The sequence below is a fragment of the Cervus canadensis genome, chromosome 17 (genome assembly GCF_019320065.1).
Source record: "Cervus canadensis isolate Bull #8, Minnesota chromosome 17, ASM1932006v1, whole genome shotgun sequence".
NCBI classification, from domain to species: Eukaryota; Metazoa; Chordata; class Mammalia; order Artiodactyla; family Cervidae; genus Cervus; species Cervus canadensis.
Window position 1 is genome coordinate 14,624,929 of NC_057402.1, and position 20,139 is coordinate 14,645,067.

Below are 20,139 nucleotides of genomic sequence, written 5' to 3' on the forward strand. Positions count from 1 at the left end.
TATTCGTGTTTTGGTTGGTTTTTCTAACTGCTGGATCATAGAAAAAAATGACCTTTTTGGTTAATGGTTCAGCTCTTTCCTTGAAAAATATCAGAACTTATAGAAAAAATACATTTGTTTCTTAAGAATTTAGTCAGTAATGATCAGCTACTAAAGAACTATAGAATTCATAGAAACACAAGATTTAAAAAGAATAGTGCAGGTAAAGTGAGATCATTCTCCTTTAAACTACCATGATAGTTTCTGCCACAAATATTTTTGCTAGGTGAAGGATGAAAAAAATGAAAGGGTTATGTTAGAGTAGCTCTAAAAAAACTACTGTAGAACTTTAAGTTACAAATATTTGGTGTAATAATGTGCTGTTTGATGTTAATGGATAGTATTTTAGGAATTAGAAGGTAGTTCAATTCTATAATAGGAAACAAAAAGGGTATTTTGAAATAGCATACACTTGACGTCAACTACAATGTACCCCCACTCCCCATATTCCCTGTGACCTATCAAATCTGTTTATCCCACCTGCCAGGTACCAGGTTACTCCCATTTCTTTCCATTGGGTCATTAGATAAACTAGTAAGGTTTAAGGCAACATCCAAAGGAGACTTAAAATTGGAAGAGAAAGACTTTGAGGGCTCAAAGGCAGACAAGTTGGATTGATAACCAATAGGGTTGATAAGTGCAACCTGTGGGAATATAGAATGAGGCTGTTGCAGTTTAAAAATGGATAGAGGTCTCTACACAGCAAGCATAAGTAAATGAAATCCTCTAAGTTATGTCCCTCAAACCATGTCAATTTATGAAACACTTTGCAGCGTGCACACAGAATCTGAGGACACTGGTGTCTGCGTGGGAGAGGCTGTAGGGAGGCCATCAGTCCGCAGCAACGCGAGGTTGCTGAGGGGGCTGCGTGCTTCTGGTGGAGCTGGGGCTCAGGGTTCCGCCAGACGGCCCTACCCAGTGCACCCGCTGATACCACGTAGTGTGAGAAGCAGCAACACACACGCTGGAACCGGAAAGAGAGGCCCCTTTCCTCCTAGCTGACAGAGCTTAGAACCATGCTCACTAGGGAGAAATGCTCAGAAAGTCCACTCCACCACAGCACAGTGAAACACTAAAGGATGAATTTGAACCTGAGAGATACAAGGAAAATTGCACATCAGCCAATAATTTATATCACTTCCTTTACTCTCTGTAAAGGAAAAGTTTGACAAAATTACTGAACAGCAGGAAGAAGAGATCAACTGCTTTAGAAGAATTTAGAATTTACACTGTCCCAAAGGAGCTAAGTTCACAATCAGAGTAGCTTTTTTAGTGAAAGAAAACTATCTAGTTCTTGGGTTCCTGTTAGCCAGATTTCCCAGTCTACACTTGAGTAAGTCACTTGTTTCTGTGTCTCTTATCGTCTGATAGGAAAGAGAAAAGCAATCTGAGTTAGATCAGCTTTGAAGACCATGCCAAGTCTAAGTGAAACCCTCTGCTGTTCGGTTGATTCAACTCCCCAACAATGTGTAATAGAAGATAAAAATTAAGGCAGAGAATAAAGGACCTTAAGTGGGGAAAACATATATCCATAATTATAGACTGCTTTAGCACTACACTGACTAGAAGGAAGGGACTCATGTTGCAGATAATAATACGGAACCATCTTAAAATATTAGTAGCATCACAGATGCAATGTAATGGGTCACAATGAAAGCCTGCATTTGACAGCTCAACCTATACTGAAATTTTGCAACTCCAGTATATCACTTCTTTGGTATTTCAACAACAACAAAAGAAGTAGTATAGACTGGAGTTCATACTACTAGAATTTGACAGCTACTAGGATTCAGTTAAATTTTTGACTTTTCCTAGTTCCTGGGGCATTATCTCACAATACACCTACCACCCATACCTATTCAATGTTGTATATGTATAGGAAAAAATGTTTACGACCATTAAGCTGGCAGCAGATACATCAACCTATAATGCTAACAAATGACAATGACAGCACTATAATCTTTGGAAAATTTCTACAATACATCTTTCACTCTAGCTTTTATTTCTTCACAGCACCTTAAACAAACTTTTTATTCAATAAGAAAGTTTCATTATCTAATTAACCAAAATAATTATTAAACACACGTTTTCAAAATTTACATATTCTATATAAATAAAAATGTACACAGTATAAAACAACAGATAGGGCAATATTCTCATATGTATGTATTAAACTGATAATCATGAACCGCAGCAATGACTGAAGTGCATTTTGTATTCTCTGATAGCCCAACCTGCGCAGTCTGATCACGTGTCGGATTTAATACTACCTCGGTTAGGATCAGGTGGCAACATTTGCATGTCAAATATATAGTGAATATATCTATAGATCTCCTCAGCTTTTTGATGAGTTACTTGTGCATACATGGAAATTTCTTGAGGTGTGCTGAAAAATAAACAAAAATATACTTGAACTTCTGACTTATAAAATTCAATATTCTTGTTTAAAGAACACCAAACAAAAGCCTTTAAGGAAATAATTTCCCCCCCCAGATTTCTACATTCACTTAATGTGTTTAGCACTGGTTTAAATAAAACAAAAGCACATTTATTTCCTAAATTTGAAATCATTTAAAATGATAATTTCAACATCTTATTTGGGCCTGTAGTTTAACGTATTTGCTAATACCTTCATTTGATTTTCAAGCAATAAAGTCATTAAAACCTACTAAAACTTTCAACTTGAACATTTTTTTAGTTACAGAACTAAACAACCCAGAAATGTTAGGCTGCAAGTGCTGTCTACCTCCCCATAGGGCTCTAAGCTACAAATACAATGCTTACCTTTTTAACTCCCCCCTTCCATTAATGTCCTTAGCTTAATGCGGTAACAAGCAAAGTCTTTACTGAATGAATCTAACTGGCACTACACCTCTTTACTTTTAAAAAATATGAAAATTCCAATGAAATCCCTCTTAGAACAATTTTAAAGTAACCATTTAAAAATATTAAAACAGACATACCTGTTTGTCATCTTTTTCACAGATGAAAACTGGTGACACATATTCAGTGCAGTTATATAACTTATATTGGGAATACTTAGATAAAACTGAAGAGTTTCACATTTATTACTGTTCGCCACTGTAGGAACATGAATGCCAACATTCTTTCTTTGTTCCACTAAAGACAATTCCTTTAGCAAATCTGCAGTTTGTTCTTGGCAGGAACTGAAAAGAATTCGGATCCCAGCACCAATTAAGGTCGTCAGCAGGCTGTCATAGCTCTTTGTTCTCCTAAACATCCTGGACGTGTCTCCTGAATATTTTTTATTTAAGAAAATGCAAACTTTAGTAACTTACATTGAGTAGAACTGTTAATGCTATACATTATTAAAATCCCAAGATCTGTATCATTAAACTAGTGCTATGTTATGCTAATGAGAAATCCTACTGCTAAAGATTTAAAGTGATTCTCAAATATCTGAGAGAGAAAATAGGGAAAACTGTCTTTTTAGTGTCTTAAATTAGAATCAACAGAAGGTGAGTAAACAGGAGAAAGTATATTCCTAGATAGCTCATTCCTGATGGCCAAGACCATATTCATCTCTCAAATTCGTAATGGTAGCATTGCTGAAGCGTTCACTTAGTAATACTTCTAACAGATATAAAATTCTTATGTATTTATTTCAAGGATAACTTAATGCATTCCATACCCATTATAATATCTCTAACTCTTGCCTGTTAATTTAACTCTTCCCTACTCTCATTCATTTCCTTTCCATGTCTACCTACATCCTTCTTTTGGCATTCTTCCTTATGCCAAAAGAAAAAAAAAAAAAAGATGTTTTTCCATAGCTTTTGTCACATTACTTTCCTTTTTATTACAAATCTATTTCCTTTATAAAGGGTATGTTAGTATAAATTATAGAAATTTAGCACTAGAAAGACCCAAAAGATCACGTAATCTAAAGCCCTCATTTGTCAAATTAAAAAAGAAAAAAGAAATTGGATTGGGGTTACTGAAAGATAGAGTGATTTATTCAAGATCACATGGTTCAATAATGACAGTGGTGATGAAAAGGTATGTTGCTCAATTCCTGAACCAACATTTTACATAAACATTATTTCCTTTTATATACGTAATGACTGTATAATCCTTGAATTCTTCCATAGTGGCTTTCAGCTGCATGATTTCACTGAATTCTCGTAACACCACGGGATGACTAGGAAAAGTGTACTATTAACTCCTCAGAGGAGTTAACTGTCAAATGGAATGTCACATAGCTATAAAAGACATCAGAACTCAGTGCATCTCTGATTCCATACCCTATGATCTTTTCACTAGTCTCAGGGATGCCCTATGCAGTTAAACATTATCCATAAAACTCCCTAACTGAAGCTCCAAGCCTGCATTTTCTAAAATATTCTAGGCACCCATTTTAGTGACCCACTGAGAATTCAATCTTAATGTATTCAACATTAAACACCTCTTTAGTCTCAAATCTGCTGCTTCTCCTATATTCATAATTTCAAAGAAGAGCACCACTACCTGACTGCTCAGTAATCAAGAAACTGGTCAGCTCAAGAGTAATTCTTGATTGCTTCCACTTACTCCTGCTAATTCTACCTTCTTAAACTCCTCAATCCTCTCCCACACTGATGCTTTATTTCTGGCAACCTTCCCAGGGCTCCTCCCAGAAAAAGACATGATTGGTTCACTTGCCTTCAATTCACCCTCTTCAATGATCATAAGCTGCATTTAAACACAGTGACTAATAAAAAATATTATGACATTATGTAAATATTCATGAGTCAGGTATTCACATTTTAAGAGCCTCCCACATCCTGACAGTAGAATAATGAACTAAATAATAGTCAAGTTCCTTTATAGCCTTATAAAAATACAAACCTGTTTTTTCTCTGTCCTTTTCCACAATCACACATATTCTTTCAAACATGCTCTGTAGGTACTGGATCTGATCGATGAGCTTGTTCTTACTGATGCTATTTAACATCTCAGACTGAGACCTCCTTTCCACCACCATGCGGTTACTCACAATATAATCACAACCATTAAGAGGACAGACCTCTACCTGTAAGCCATGAATTGCTCTTAGGGAAGAAACTACTTCTGAACCAGAAACGATTTCACGACTATCTACAAGAATACAAGTTCTGTGGCCTTCCTGGGGCAGTCTTAGACAAGCATGTGTGTCAGCCAAATGTGGTCGTGAGTTGGAACAGCATGGCGCAGAAGTGCCAGAATCCTCCAGAGCAGTAGCACCCTGAAAAGTAGAAAACATCAATCACCATCAATTACATATATGTTGACGCCATAAACTTCTAACACCTAGGCTGACTTTTCTCACTCATACTTTTTCTTCTTCCTTCAACAGGACCAAAGGTACTATGTAGATGAAGCTACCACTAGCTACCCTTAATACCTAGTAGGATGGCTAGACATTTTCTAAAAGGAAAATGCGTTGATGAGAATGTGAAAAAAAACTGGGACGTGCATTGTTGGTGGGAATGAAAATGATGCATTAAAAAAAAAAAAAAAAAGAAAATGATGCATCCACTTTGGAAAAGTTTGGCAAGTTCTCAAAGTTGAATTACCATATGGCCCAGGAATTCCACTTCAAGATAACATACCCATGATAACTGAAAACAGAGACTCAGCTACTTGTATGCCAAAGTACTTTTGGAAAATCCTCAGCCATTGCCTGTTCAACTAAATCTACTTGCTCTCTCTTCTCCTTAATTCTAGTTTCTCTCTTTTTCCTTTCCTTCCTCTGCAAAGGGTCTTCACCTAGGCCCTGGGGACTACAGAGTTTGTTGTTCTTCCCCCAGTGGCTAAATACTTTTTGTTCCACAGGGGAACGTGGGGAAAAGGAACTAGATGGGGCTTGGTGCCTTGCCCACTGCAGCTGCTGGTCACTTGCCCACTGCCTGCAATGGGAAGGTTTACTCTCTCAATCTTTTTTGTGACCACTTGATGACTAGCAATTCATTAAAGTTTTAGCTGAGGTCTCCTTACTAGATTGTACAATGTCCAGTGACTGTTCCAACTCAGCAAGTCTCTCCACGGAGGCACTTGTCTTTCCTTAGATATCCGGCTAACTGGTTGCCATGCAACCTCAGATCCAAATAAACTTATGATTTTGTAGATTATCTGGCTTTTTTTGTTGTTGTTGCAAGAATGGGAGCAACATTCTTTCCAGCTTTCTATATTCTAAGCTAAAGAGGAAGTGCTAATCACTCAGAATAATCTTTAAAATGCATTTAATATTCAATTTTTAAAGGAAAAGAATAAATCTAATGAAGGAAGAAATGACACTAAAGAAACAAAAAATAGTAGAAATATTTGGTTGTCTTTGAATGCAAAATGGATTTTTAAGCACTGATGTCAGAAATTATAAAGAAAAAAACTGGAACTCTATAAAAAAGCTAAAATTTCCTATGGCAAAACCTACTTAAAACAAAAGCAAATGATGAACAAAGAACACTGTATGTAATATATGTGACAGATAAATATTAACATTTTCAGTAGCTAACAGTTTTTGACAGGATATTTAGTTTATTTTCTGTCTTTTCAAATTTACCTCAAATTCTTTCACCTCCTAATTTGAAGAAGAATCATACCTTGCACTAGATGACAGAAGTTAAAACAGACTTCTGTAAAAATCTACCTATCCTTTTTCACAGTCCTCAAAATATTACTAGGGTATATCTATGTTTTTTGGTTGGAGCACGCTAAATAGAAATGCAGAGAGTGCTTACCGGTTTTCAAAGTATGGTGCAAGTACTACCTACCTTGACCCTTGGGATTACTATCTTTCTACTAGAGCTGATAATTCTGATGCTCAGAGAAATGAAGTGCTTTGTTGTTCTCCAATCTAGTCAACTTTATCTAATTATGCCTTCCAGAAATACTTTCATGCCAAAAGAAAAAAAAAAAGTCTGGAGGTAATGTATGGAAATGCCAATCTGAGGGCCACTGTGTGGACACCGGAGCACGCTGCTCAGGTGGGGCGGCCTGGAACACCCAGAGGAAGCAACGGGAGAAGTCTCAGTCTGGGATTCCTATTACTGTCACTTTAACCCCCATTTTAGCAAAATTACTGCAACTATAAACTCCTAAAAACTGAAAATAGTTTTGGGGATTACTTTAGCAATAGTAAAATAAAAAGGAGCTGGAAAGTAAACTACATAACCATTCTGGAAGGAAAGAAATTCAAAGGAAGAAAATCAGGCCCCTAACCTCTACTCCAGCATTTGGAAAACTCAGCAGTGACCACAGGACTGGAAAAAGTCAGTTTTCATTCCAGTCCCAAAGAAAGGCAATCCCAAAGAATGCTCAAACTATCGCACAATTGCACTCATCTCACGCTAGTAAAGTAATGCTCAAAATTCTCCAAGCCAGGCTTCAGCAATACGTGAACCGAGAACTTCCAGATGTACAAGCTGGTTTTAGAAAAGGCAGAGGAACCAGAGATCAAATTTCCAATATCCACTGGATCATTGAAAAAGCAAGAGAGTTCCAGAAAAACATCTATTTCTGCTTTATTGACTATGTCAAAGCCTTCGACTGTGTGGACTGCAATAAACTGTGGAAAATTCTTCAAGAGATGGGAATACCAGACCACCTGACCTGCCTCTTGAGAAACCTGTATGCAGGTCAGGAAGCAACAGTTAGAACTGGACCTGGAACAACACAGTGGTTCCAAATAGGAAAAGGAGTACGTCAAGGCTGTACATTGTCACCCTGCTTATTTAACTTATATGCCGAGTACATCATGAGAAACGCTGGGCTGGATGAAGCACAAGCTGGAATCAAGATTGCTGGGAGAAATATCAATAACCTCAGATATGCAGATGACACCACCCTTATGGCAGAAAGTGAAGAGGAACTAAAAAGCCTCTTGATGAAAGTGAAAGAGGAGAGTGAAAAAGTTGGCCTAAAGCTTAACATTCAGAAAACTAAGATCATGGCATCTGGTCCCACTACCTCATGGGAAATAGATGGGGAGACAGTGGAAACAGTGTCAGACTTCATTTTTTTGGGCTCCAAAATCACTGCAGATGGTGACTGCAGCCATGAAATTAAAAGACGCTTACTGCTTGTAAGGAAAGTTATGACCAACCTAGATAGCATATTAAAAAGCAGAGACATTACTTTGCCAACAAAGGTCCGTCTAGTCAAGGCTATGGTTTTTCCAGTGGTCATGTATGGATGTGAGAGTTGGACTGTGAAGAAAGCTGAGCGCTGAAAAATTGATGCTTTTGAACTATGGTGTTGGAGAAGACTCTTGAGAGTCCCTTGGACTGCAAGGAGATCCAACCAGTCCATCCTAAAGGAGATCAGTCCTGGGTGTTCACTGGAGGGACTGATGCTGAAGCTGAAACTCCAGTACTTTGGCCACCTCATGCTAAGAGTTGACTCATTGGAAAAGACCCTGATGCTGGGAGGGACTGGGGGCAGGAGGAGAAGGGGACGACAGAGGATGAGATGGCTGGATGGCATCACCGACTCGACGGGCATGAGTTTGAGTAAACTCCAGGAGTTTGTGATGGACAGGGAAGCCTGGCGTGCTGCGATTCATGGGGTCGCAAAGAGTCGGACACGACTGAGCGACTGAACTAACTAAGTAACCTCCCTTCCCCAGTAAGTAGATGAGAGTTACATACCTGAAGCCTTCAGAGAGGGAAAGAAAAGTTAATCTGGGGAAACTAGTTCTGAGCATGTAATTTCTGTTACCTTGCAAGAAGCTAATTTCCTGTATTCTTTTTATAAACGAAGCATGTTTCCTTACAGTGTTCTTAAGAAAGCTATTAACACATTTAAAAAATAAGCATCCTATGAATTAGTTATATAATTTAGTATGCTGATTTCTTGTCTGAAGAATTCTATTACTTGTTAATTTTTCTTTGACCTAGTTATTCAACACAAAAGAAAGGAAAACAAACAAACAAAAAAACCTTTTGGTAAACACATGAAGGCTTTTTTTTCTGGTTTGATTCATACCTTCAACTGAACTGGAAACTTTCCACAGTCTTTCTGTGCACTGACCGTAGTGAACAATGATGAGGCAGATTCCATGTCAGTATGGTTCTGAGGTTTGAAGTTTGAGACATCAGAAACGGGAACCTTTAAATTAGGTGGTGTCTGTTGTCTCTGGTTTAGCAATTGATTACCGACTGGATTAGAGTGGTCCCTGGACTGCAATGAAGACCCAGAAGGCACTGTGCTTGGGTTAACCACAGGTCTGAATTCCCGTTTATCCTTTACATCGTGTTCCTCCTCACTTGAATCATCCAGTAAAATAATTCTGGATAATTTATTTTTTGAACGTGCACAATTTTGTCTCATCTTCATTTGTTTTAGCTTTACTGCACGTCGGGTTTTATATTTTTTACTCTCATTTGTATAGCAGTCTTCAGTTATTAGGTTAAAATCAACACAAACTTCATCACTTGACTGGCTTTTGCAAGACTCCTCTTCATCAACGCAAAAACTGTCTTCTAAATAGGTTTCATCTTGCTCAGGAATCTACAATAAAAACACAAATAAGAGTATAATAAATTTCATAAAACCAGCATGTTTTTAACATATTAAGTTCATGATATTTCTCTGAATATTTATTTCATTTACTTTGTTAATTCAGTCACTTGCTCAAATGACTCTTTATTGAGCATATTCTTTTTTTTTCTTCCAGTTTTATTGGGATATAATTGGCATACAACACTGTATAAGTTTAAGGTGTACAGCATAGTGATTTGACTCACTACATCATGAAATAAATTTAGTGAACAGCCCTCATCTCACAGAGAGACAAAATTAAAGAATAGAAGAACATACTTTTTCCTTGTGGTGAGAACTCTCAGGATTTACTCTCTTGACAATTTTCATAGTTAACATACAGCAGTATTAATTATATTTATCATGTACATTACATCCCAAGGTCTGTGTCTGCATGAATGCTCAGTCATTTCTGATTCTTTGTGACCCCGTGGACTGTAGCCTGCCAGGCTTCTCTGTCCATGGCATTTCCCAGGCAAGAATGGCATTTCCCAGGGATCGAACCTGCGTTTCTTGTGTTTCCTGCACTGAGGAGGGTTCTTTACTGTGACACCTGGGAAGCCCATAACAAGTACCTATTTATACCGTAAACCTGATCCCCTTTTCTATGAGTTTGTTTCTGAAGTATAATTAACCTACAACATGATGTTAGTTTTGTGACATACATTTGAAACTGATCACCAGGATAAGTCTAGTTACACGCTGTCACTGTACAAAGACACTACATAATTATTGACTATATTCCCCACACTGTACATTTCAGAGGTATGACACTTATTTTGCAACTGGAAATTTGTATCCCTTAATCTCCCTCACCTATTTCTCTCCTCCCCACCCATTCCTCTCTGGCAACCACCTGATTGTTTCTTTGTGTCTATGATTTCCTTATTATGGTGGTTCATTTGTTTTATTTTTCAGGTTCTACATGTAAGTGAAATCATACAATATTTTTCTTTCTCTGACTTCTTTCACTTAGCATAATGCCCTCTAGGTCCGTCCATGTGGTCACAAAAGGCAAAATTTCTTCTTTTCTATGGCTGAGTAAACTTCCAATTTTTATATATACCACATCTTCTTTCTGAGTATATTTTTTAATGGAAGAAAATGGGAAGTTTGGGAATAAAACAAAAAACCTGATTTACCCTCTAGAAATTTATCCTAGTGCAAGTAGCCAGAAAAATGAACAGTAATTCATAAAACACTATATAATAAACACAATGAAAGTACAGAGTAGGAATGATCATAAAAAAAATGCCTATATTTCTGAGCTGAATATGGCAATTTATAAACAAATAAGACTAATACAAAATTGATTCCATAAATGAAAAATAATCTATAATTTTTGTGATATGCCATTTTAATGGGAAAAATTAATTTCTAAGAGAAATATGACAACAGAAGAGTTAAAATTTTAACTAGCAGATGATAAAGTTCTATTCACTTCCTTTAAATATTCTAATTGGACAACAAATTCAGAGTATATTCTAATTAGCTCATTAACAAAAGGAAACTGTGATCAAATTATGACTGAAAGGGATTTTGAGAATTCACGTAGTCCATCTTCCTTACTCAGGGCAGAAACTACTGCAAATAGTTCTGATGGAGTTTTAGAAACAAAATGAAGGCTTCATTAACAGGAATATATTCCAACATCACCGCCAAGAAATTCTCCACTATATTTCTATAGTTCATACCTGGGAAAAAATGTTTATGTTGTTATGTTTCTTATGGACCATTTTGTATCGATTGCTCATCAATGGACTTCGCACAGATTTCATGTAAACAGCTCTCATTTCAGAATCTGTATAAAGATAAAAAAATTTTTCAAATACCCAAATTATTTAAACGAAAAGTAAATAAGTATTTAACTTTGACCTATCCCAGATTAGCCATTCCCTGGTGGCTTGTTGGTAAAGAACCCACCTGCCAATGCAGGAGGCTTGGGTTCTACCCCTGGGTCAGGCAGAGCCCACGGAGGAGGAAATGGCAACCCACTCCAGTATTCTTGCCTGGGAAATCCTATGGACAGAAGAGCCTGGCAGGCTGCAGTCCAATGGGCTGGAGAGAGTTGGACATGACTTAGTGACTAAACAACAATATAGTATGTAACTTTTTGAATCTGGCTTTTTTCATAAAGCACAATTCATGTGAGAATCATATGCCGATTATTTTTTAAAGTTATATAGTAAAGAGTACCTAAGAAATGAGGCATAAAAAAAAAAACAATGTGGATTTTGAGATTTTCTTTAAAAACAAACAAACAAACTCTGAAATCCTACATATTTCAAACATACTGTGAAAAAAAAAAGTACTGTGTCTAAACGGGGTTTCAGATCTCCCTATTCTTTATCACAACTGAACTACCTTCAACCTTCCCAATAGCAGCAACTGAAGTCCTTCCTGTTGCTCAAGCCCACTGACTCCCTCTTTGTCTCTCTGCTACTGCTGTTAAGTCGCTTCAGTCGTGTCTGCTCTGTGAGACCCCATCGACGGCAGTCCACCAGGCTCCCCCATCCCTGGGATTCTCCAGGCAAGAACACTGGAGTGGGCTGCCATTTCTTCTCCAATGCATGAAAGTGAAAAGTGAAAGTGAAGTTGCTCAGTCGTGTCCGACTCTTAGCGACCCCATGGACTGCAGCCCACCAGGCTCCTCTGTCCATGGGATTTTCCAGGCAAGATACTGGAGTGGGGTGCCATTGCTTTTTGTCTCTCTAATCCATCAGAAAATCCCATCAGCTGTACACAGCCAGAACCCAATCTTTCTCCCCTCTCACTGCCACCATCATTCCTTGATTAGATTACTGCCATGGCCTCTTGTATGGTCCTTTCTTCCACCTTTGTTCCCAGATAGACCATTCTCAACACAGAAGCTGGAGTGATACAAAATAACATGAGTTGGCTGCTCATTCATTACCCCTCTGATTTCACTTCCTACTACCCCTCTTCTTCCCTTTCAGTTCTAGTCATAATGATGTTCCCTTGAACACGCCAGGTACACTCCTGCTTCAGGGCCTTTACATTGGTCATCTTTGCATCAACATTCTCCCACCAGGTTCTACTATAAACCTGGGAAAGAAGCCTTATTCTGCAAATCATATCTGAATCAGCAACACACTACTGAGACCTTTGTATTTAAAGCCTTCTTTAAAGTCATGGACCTTGGGAAACTTTGCCGTCTTAAGTCATATGAGACCCTGGAGGAGCAGAATAATGGCAAGATTTGTGAAAGATAAGAATCCAGAAAAGCCCACTACAATCTTTCCCATTTCCATTGCAGCCAATCTGAACCATCTATAGAAGATCTGCTCAAGCACTATTTGGGGAGACTGTTTTCTAAAAGTAGTCTCCCCTACTTGACAAATTTAATAAATTTAGCTTTGTGTCTCAGCTGGTTTTAACAGACTGCATGGTTGAATTCCTCATCTCCTAGAGTCTGGACAAATGTCACCTCAATGAGGTCAACCCCTAATTACCTTACTCAAATTTATAGCTTAATACCCCAACCCCTGACACTTCAAATCTTCATCTTACTCAATCTGTTTTTGTTTTTCTGTAAACTTGTCTTACACTAAATAATTTAGTTATTGTGTATATTGTTACTCTTCTTCCATTCTAATGTATGCTTTTGAAGCACAGGGGGTTTTGTCCATTTTGTTCATAGATACAGCTTTCTCAAGAACCTTACAGAGTACTAGGCACATACCAGGCATTAATACTTGTTTAAATGAACAACTGACAGCCAGCCAGGTCTCTAGAGACTGTTTTCTAAAAATAGTAATTTTTAAAATTAGTAGCCTATAAACAAGCAACTCTCACATAAAGGAAATATTACAGAATTACCAAGTATTTTACACACATCAAATTTAATTCCCTTTAAAGTCAAGGTTCTTTGGAAAAAGTATAACCACAGTAAACACACTGAAAATAAAAAGAAAGAGAAGTATTATTGTATCATTTACCATTTATAGCCTGTGACAGTTGAGTCTCATCATTTAAAAAGTCAAGTAGTGAGGAGTCTTGTTCATTTTCTGACTCATCATTTTCATCTGATGAAACACATTCTGCATCTTCTTGAGAAAGTTCTGCTTCTTCATCTAAAAACTTCCTAGCTACGAGCTAAGATAAATGAGAAAACAGGAAAAGTGCCTTTAAGAAAATCATTTAATGTCCTCAAATAACTGAAAACTGTTTTGGAAAATGGATTTCTTGCCAGTGCTTTTAAGATCAAAAATAATAAAAATAGAAAACTGCAAGAAGAAATGATAAAGTAGCATATCTATTTAAAATGTCTTCTTTTAATTGTTATAAATAAAATAAAGTACAGGTCAGCATGTCTGCTTGCTGAATGTTTCTTAATAAAGTCTCCTGAGTCTTTCAGCAATTCATTTTTGCCAGGAAAAATACAGTGCCACAAAAAGACTGATCAGAAAAAAAAGTGCTAAGAATTCTTTTCCAAAAATTTGAATACTGGATATAGACAAGAAAAACAATAAAAATATTATAAAAGCAAATATTTTAAAATTCAGATTTGTCTCTATATTTTCTTCAATTTGAATGTTACATCTTCAGTACACTAAAGTTTCTTCATTTAGTTCTTCAAAATAACACAACATTGCAAGATAGTTTCAAAACACAAAGAGAAACTAAAAAACCACACTTTGGCTTTTTAATTCTAGTAAAAAAAAGTAAAGTTAGGGTCAAAATAATTTTCAGGTTTTGGTTTTTTCCTATAAAGGAATTATAGAGAAATCTACTTCTATGTAAAATCTACTCTTCTGTACTAATTAAAAATATATAGTATATTTATATAAAACTAAGAAACTGAAAAAAGTTTACCTTTAGGTGATTCTGTTTCTTTCTGACTTTGATGCTTCTTTTGGCATTCCTCTTATGATCCTTGAAGTCTTCTGATAGTGGATCTCGTTTGTGAAAATTATCACTCTCATCACTAGATGATAAATCTAACTATAATTCAATAAAATTCTTGCATAAGAAAATATTATTTAAGTGTTGTATCTTAATGAGTTTCTGAAGGGTTGTTGCTTCTATTATCATGTTTCCCTTTTAAATAGTTGACCAAACATTTTCTTGTTAGAAAAATAAAATGCTCTTACAACTCAGAGCCATGCACAAATACACAATATTTTAAAATTTAAAAGATAATTCTAAGTAATAAAATAATAAATTATAAGTAATACTAATACAGTATTCATTCAATTTTGTATGAAATTGAATGTATCTGATGAATGTTTATGTTTTTAGTTTAACTGTTTCCTTTAAAAGATCCTGAAGGGCTTCACAAAAAAATAATCGTCTATAAATATAGCTATCAAAATCAATTCAAACATACACAAGTCCTTTCAAACTAAGAAAAAAATATAACAACAAATCTTTTGACTATGAAGCCTACTACAGTATCTCTTACAGAATAATATAAAACCAATCCAAATAATCAAAAGAAATTTATCAAAATAACTTCAATTAACAGGGATAATTTTAGGTTAAGGTGGATTAAGCATCAGCATTATCAATATTTTAATTCACATCTAGCAAGTAAATCAGACATTTTAGATAAAGTAGCAAGTTAAAACAATTTTTTAAATGGAGTTTTATATAAGTATACAAAGTTAATGAGGGTTGATTGCATTTTTAATTAATCTTGCACAAATTATACTAGTTAGTATTAGAGAATTAAAACACACAAGATTTCCTAGTCTCAAAATTTAGCTGTCAGCTATAAACTGATGACAAATGAATACTAAAGCCTTAAGATGTGCCCACTGACCAAATTTCACATTTTCTTTCTTTTTTTTTTTTTTCATGGGAAATAAGAATGTTAATACCAATATCTTAAGATTTATTTTTAGGCTAAAATATTTTTTTTTTTTTATTAGTTGGAGGCTAATTACTTCACACCATTTCAGTGGGTTTTGTCATACATTGATATGAATCAGCCATAGATTTACACGTATTCCCCATCCCGATCCCCCCTCCCACCTCCCTCTCCACCCGATTCCTCTGGGTCTTCCCAGTGCACCAGGCCCGAGCACTTGTCTCATGCCAAATTTCACATTTTCATAGTTGTCAATGCCTTCCAGACATTGTCACTTTACTGTCCCACATGGACTTCAAACTCGAACATATTCAACACTGAACTCACCACTCTTTCTTGTTTCCTCTAAAAACATGATGTATCTGCCAACGAAGCCCAAGCCAAAACTGAACAGTCATTGTGGACTCCTCCTTTCCCTTCTTTCAAACTCATTCAGTAAGCAAAAGAATGAGAAAGGCCTTCTAAAAGCTCACCCAGATTTTTCTCCAGCTTTACTTTCTGGTACTTTTTACCTTTACAATCCACAACAAGAGATGCCATTTCCCTGTTCTGTACCCTTCTTTAAGCTGCTGGGAATGCCTTCCCTTCTCCCTTCTTTTCCCCTAAAATATGTATGCTTTAAGATTTATATAAGGTGTTATTTTCAAGAAGCTTGCCAGAACTCCCAAGGTCTAGGTTAAGTTTTATCTTCTCTCATCACTTAAAAAATTATATGGAAACTACCCATTTACTTATCTATCCTTCCTACTAGTTTATGCACTTAAAACAGTACCAGGAAATACTCTTTATACTATCCCCAGCATCTTGCGCAGTAGATACACGGTAGGTATTTAATCAATGTTTCATGAATTGCTGGAGTGTACTGACAAAAATAGGAATAGTTTCTTGAAGGAGTTTAAAATTAAAATAGAAATTCCAGTCACTGAAGATTTACTATCTTTTTCTGTTAAAAATACCTGTAAGATCAAATATACCTATGCTCAACTATTCACATATTTCTCTTGTAATATTTATCTCAAAAAGATTTGAATTACTATTTATTATTTCTTATTTACTTACTCTGTTTGGAGGAACCCTGCGCTTTTTGACAACCTGAAGTGGAGAATCAACTTCGCTATTTTTCTGATTCTAGATAAAGCAGACAAAGTAAAAATTTAAAAAAAAAAAAGTTTTAAGGGAAACAAGAAACTTTATATGATCTTGCTACTGTGATTACTGACCAACTCACCTCTGGGGATTCCAAAACATTTCCTTTTGTTTTTTTACTTTTTCTTTGGAAAATCTCATCATCTTCACTTTCACGGCTTGATAATTGTTCATCTACAATTTATTTAAAGATAATGAATCTGGTCAACAGATTTAAGTTTGTCCAACCGCAGCTATCTATTTTATTGATGGGTACAGTAAAAATTGTTCCTGGCAATCTCAACATTTATTCAGTCTCAAAGATAGTTATTCTTGTATCACTCACTCTGGAGGAAGCCAGATGCTATACAGTAAGAATAGAGGAAGTAATCCTGCGGGGAGGAAAACAAGGCAGGAAACTGAGGTCTCTTATACAAGAGCAATGTGATCTGCCAAGCTGACTCAAGCCTTCAGATAACTGTAGCCCTGGCCAATGTTTTGAATGTAACCTCATAAAATATCTGGAGTCAGAACTCCCGGCCAAGCCATTCTCGAATTCCTAGTCTAGAGAAACGGCTGTTTTAAGCCATTAAGTTTGCAGTAAATTTGTTATGCAGCTAGAGATAAATAATACAGATTTTGGTGCATGGAAATAGGGAATTAATTACCAAATACCTAAACGGTGGATATAGCTTTAGAACTAAAGAGTGGGCAGAAGCTAAAAGAACTTGTTTTGTTGTTGTTAAAAGAATTTTTGAGGAGAGTTTTTGTGAAAGTTTGAAGACCCTCAAAGGAACTGTTTACAGGAAGATTAATGGCCATTGAGGAGGTCATGGGTAACAGCTTAAAGAAGTAAGAAAATCCTTATTAGAAATTATAGCAAAGAGAAATTTTACTATAATGCCAGAAAGTTTAACAACGTTGCAGTAACACAGAAAGTAGAAAATGTACCTCATGAAGGAGGTACCAGACCATCTTACCTGTCTCCTGAGACCCCTGTCAAGAAGCAACAGTTAGACCCAGACAGGAAACAACTGACTGGTTCAAAATTGGGAAAGGAGTAGGACAAGACTGTACACTGTCACCTTGTTTATTTAACATATGCAGAGTACATCGTGCGAAATTCTGGGCTAGACGGAGCTCAAGCTGGAATAAAGACCGCTGGGAGAAATATCAACAGTCTCAGATATGCAGATGATACCACACTAATGGCAAGAAGCAAAGAGGAACTAAAGAGCCTCTTGATGAGAGTGAAAGAGAAGAGTGAAAGAACTGGCTTAAATCTCAACATTCAAAAAACTAAGATCATGGCAACTAGTCCCATCACTTCATGGCAAACAGAAGGGGAAAAAGTGGAAGCAGTGACAGATTTTCTCTTTTTGGGCTCCAAAATCACTGCAGATAGTGACTGCAGCCATGAAATTAAAAGACATTTGTTTCTTGGAAGGAAAGTTGTTACAAACCTAGACAGCATATTAAAAAGCAGAGCCATTAGTTTGCCAACAAAGGTCCGTCTAGTCAAAGCTATGATTTTTTCAGTAGTCATGTACAGATGTGAGAGTTGGACCATAAAGAAGGCCAAGAGCCAAAGAACTGGTACTTTGAAGAATTGAACTGTGGTGCTGGAGAAGACTCTTGAGAGTCCCTTGGACTGCAGGATATCAAACCAGTCAGTCCTAAAGTAAATCAACCCTGAAATCATTGGAAGGACTGATGATGAAGGTGAAGCTCCAATATTTTGGCTACCTGATGCAAAGAGTCAATTCATTGGGAAGAACCCTGATGCTGGGAAAGACTGAAGGCAAAAGGAGAAGGGGATGGCAGAGGATGAGATGATTAGGTAGCATCACCGACTCAATGGACATGAAATTGAGCAAACTCTGGAAGACAGTGAAGGACAGAGGAGTCTACAGTCTATGGGGGTCTCAAAGAGTTGGACATAACTGACTGAGTGAACAACAACAATGAAGGAGGTGCTCTAAGCAAGAAGATTTCCAGACAACATGTTTAAGGTATCACCTATGCTTCTTGTTTAAATGTGAAAGGAGAGAGAGGAATTAAACAAAGTACATTAAACATGAAACAGGGGGACTTTCCTGGTGGTCCAGTAGCTAAACCTCCGCACTTCCAATGTAGGGGCTCAAGTTCGATCCCTGGAACTAGATCCCACGTGCCACAACGAAGAGCTCGCATGTCAGCAGTTTAAAGACCCCACATGTCGCAACTAAGACCCGGCACAGCCAAATCAATCAATCAATCAATCAAAACATGAAACAGTTGAGACTTGCTGGTTTTGAAAATTACCAGCTTCTCCAGATGGCAAACAATGTTAAATTAAGAAATCTTCCAGGCAAAGACCTAATCTAGAAGACTGCCAGGAAACTACAGTCCAGATGATGCTGAGGGTGTAACTGTAAATGCTTTAAGACCTCAGAAAGATCAAAGGTGGTGCCTCAGAGTACCATTCAGTCGGACAGTACTCTAAACATTTTAAAGATGTCTCTTACATTCCCTCTCAAACAACAGATTTTCTAAGAAGATTAAGGAACTATCTTTACACATTTCAGCAGAAGCCGAAGTTAGAGAAGAACTCACCTCCAAAAGATTTGTGGACATGGCTAGTGTCTAACGGAATGAACCTCAAATAAGATTCACAAGAGATCCACAAATATTTATGAGAATTAGATGAGGAAAAAACCACAGCCAGCTACAACTAAAAGGGGCAGAGAGAGTACAAAATGAAGAGGCCTTTAGATCCCCAAATTTTTACTGGAAGGACACAACCTGAGAAAGCTCCACAAGTGCTACCTATTAGGAAACTGGACTAGGCATCCAGAGGATAGAACCAAGAACCATGGAGAATTATTCCCAGGCTTTGAGTACTAATCAAGAAACTTTCAGTCTTGGCTCTGCTAGATTTTAGAATCACTGTGGACTAGAAATTCCTGTGTGCTTCCCATCATCCTTCCTTGCTTTCAAATAAACCACTTTGGAAGCAGATTTTACATGCCTAGTCAAGTCTTCAGATGACTGCAACCCCAAGTGAAATCTTGACTATAATCTCATGAGAAATTTAAGCCAGAATGACCCAGTTAAGCAACTCTGAAATTCCTAAACTACAGAAACTGTGAGATAAATGCTATTTTAAGCCACTAAATTAGAGGGAGTAATTTTTTACACAGCAGTACAAAACTAATACAAACTCACATAGTATATTTCTCCTTATGCTCTGTGCTAATAAAGTATCTACCTAGACAGATTATTGTATACATATAACATGGTAAATGATCCTAAATCTTCTATTTCAACTAAGTGGAATGAAAAATACTAAAAAAAAAAACAAAACTCATAATAAATAGTTCCTTAATGGCTATGTATTCAGAATTAATATTGCCCATGGTTAGTCATTAAGTACAATGCTAGAAAAAAAGTTTTAATGCAAATCTGACACAAAGACAGAAAAATTATCTCACTCATTAACAAAGACTTAATATAAAGGTATTAAATATTAAAGGACCTAGGCAACATACTTAGTAAAAAAACGTGTCTGAGTATATCCAAAATTATGTAGACAAGTTAGTCTTTAAAAATTAACTGTATATCCAGAACTTATAAGTTTTTAT

General features: G+C 36.6%; 1 protein-coding gene across 6 annotated transcripts in view; it reads right to left on the reverse strand.

Moving 5' to 3' along the window:
* Positions 1-2,020: 2,020 nt before the first annotated feature.
* Positions 2,021-20,139, reverse strand: part of FANCM (FA complementation group M) — a 60,565-nt gene continuing 42,446 nt past the window's right edge. For 4 of the 6 annotated variants that reach the window (XM_043489956.1, XM_043489959.1, XM_043489958.1 and 1 more), the window contains exons 15-23: positions 16,620-16,711; positions 16,451-16,519; positions 14,395-14,523; positions 13,518-13,674; positions 11,253-11,359; positions 9,004-9,528; positions 4,888-5,263; positions 3,003-3,294; positions 2,021-2,425 (exon numbers count right to left, since the gene is read on the reverse strand). In XM_043489956.1, the coding sequence (XP_043345891.1) occupies positions 2,287-2,425; positions 3,003-3,294; positions 4,888-5,263; positions 9,004-9,528; positions 11,253-11,359; positions 13,518-13,674; positions 14,395-14,523; positions 16,451-16,519; positions 16,620-16,711 (1,886 nt within the window). In that variant the 3' untranslated portion in view covers positions 2,021-2,286. The other 2 variants (XR_006273583.1, XM_043489960.1) reach the window with 2 other exon arrangements.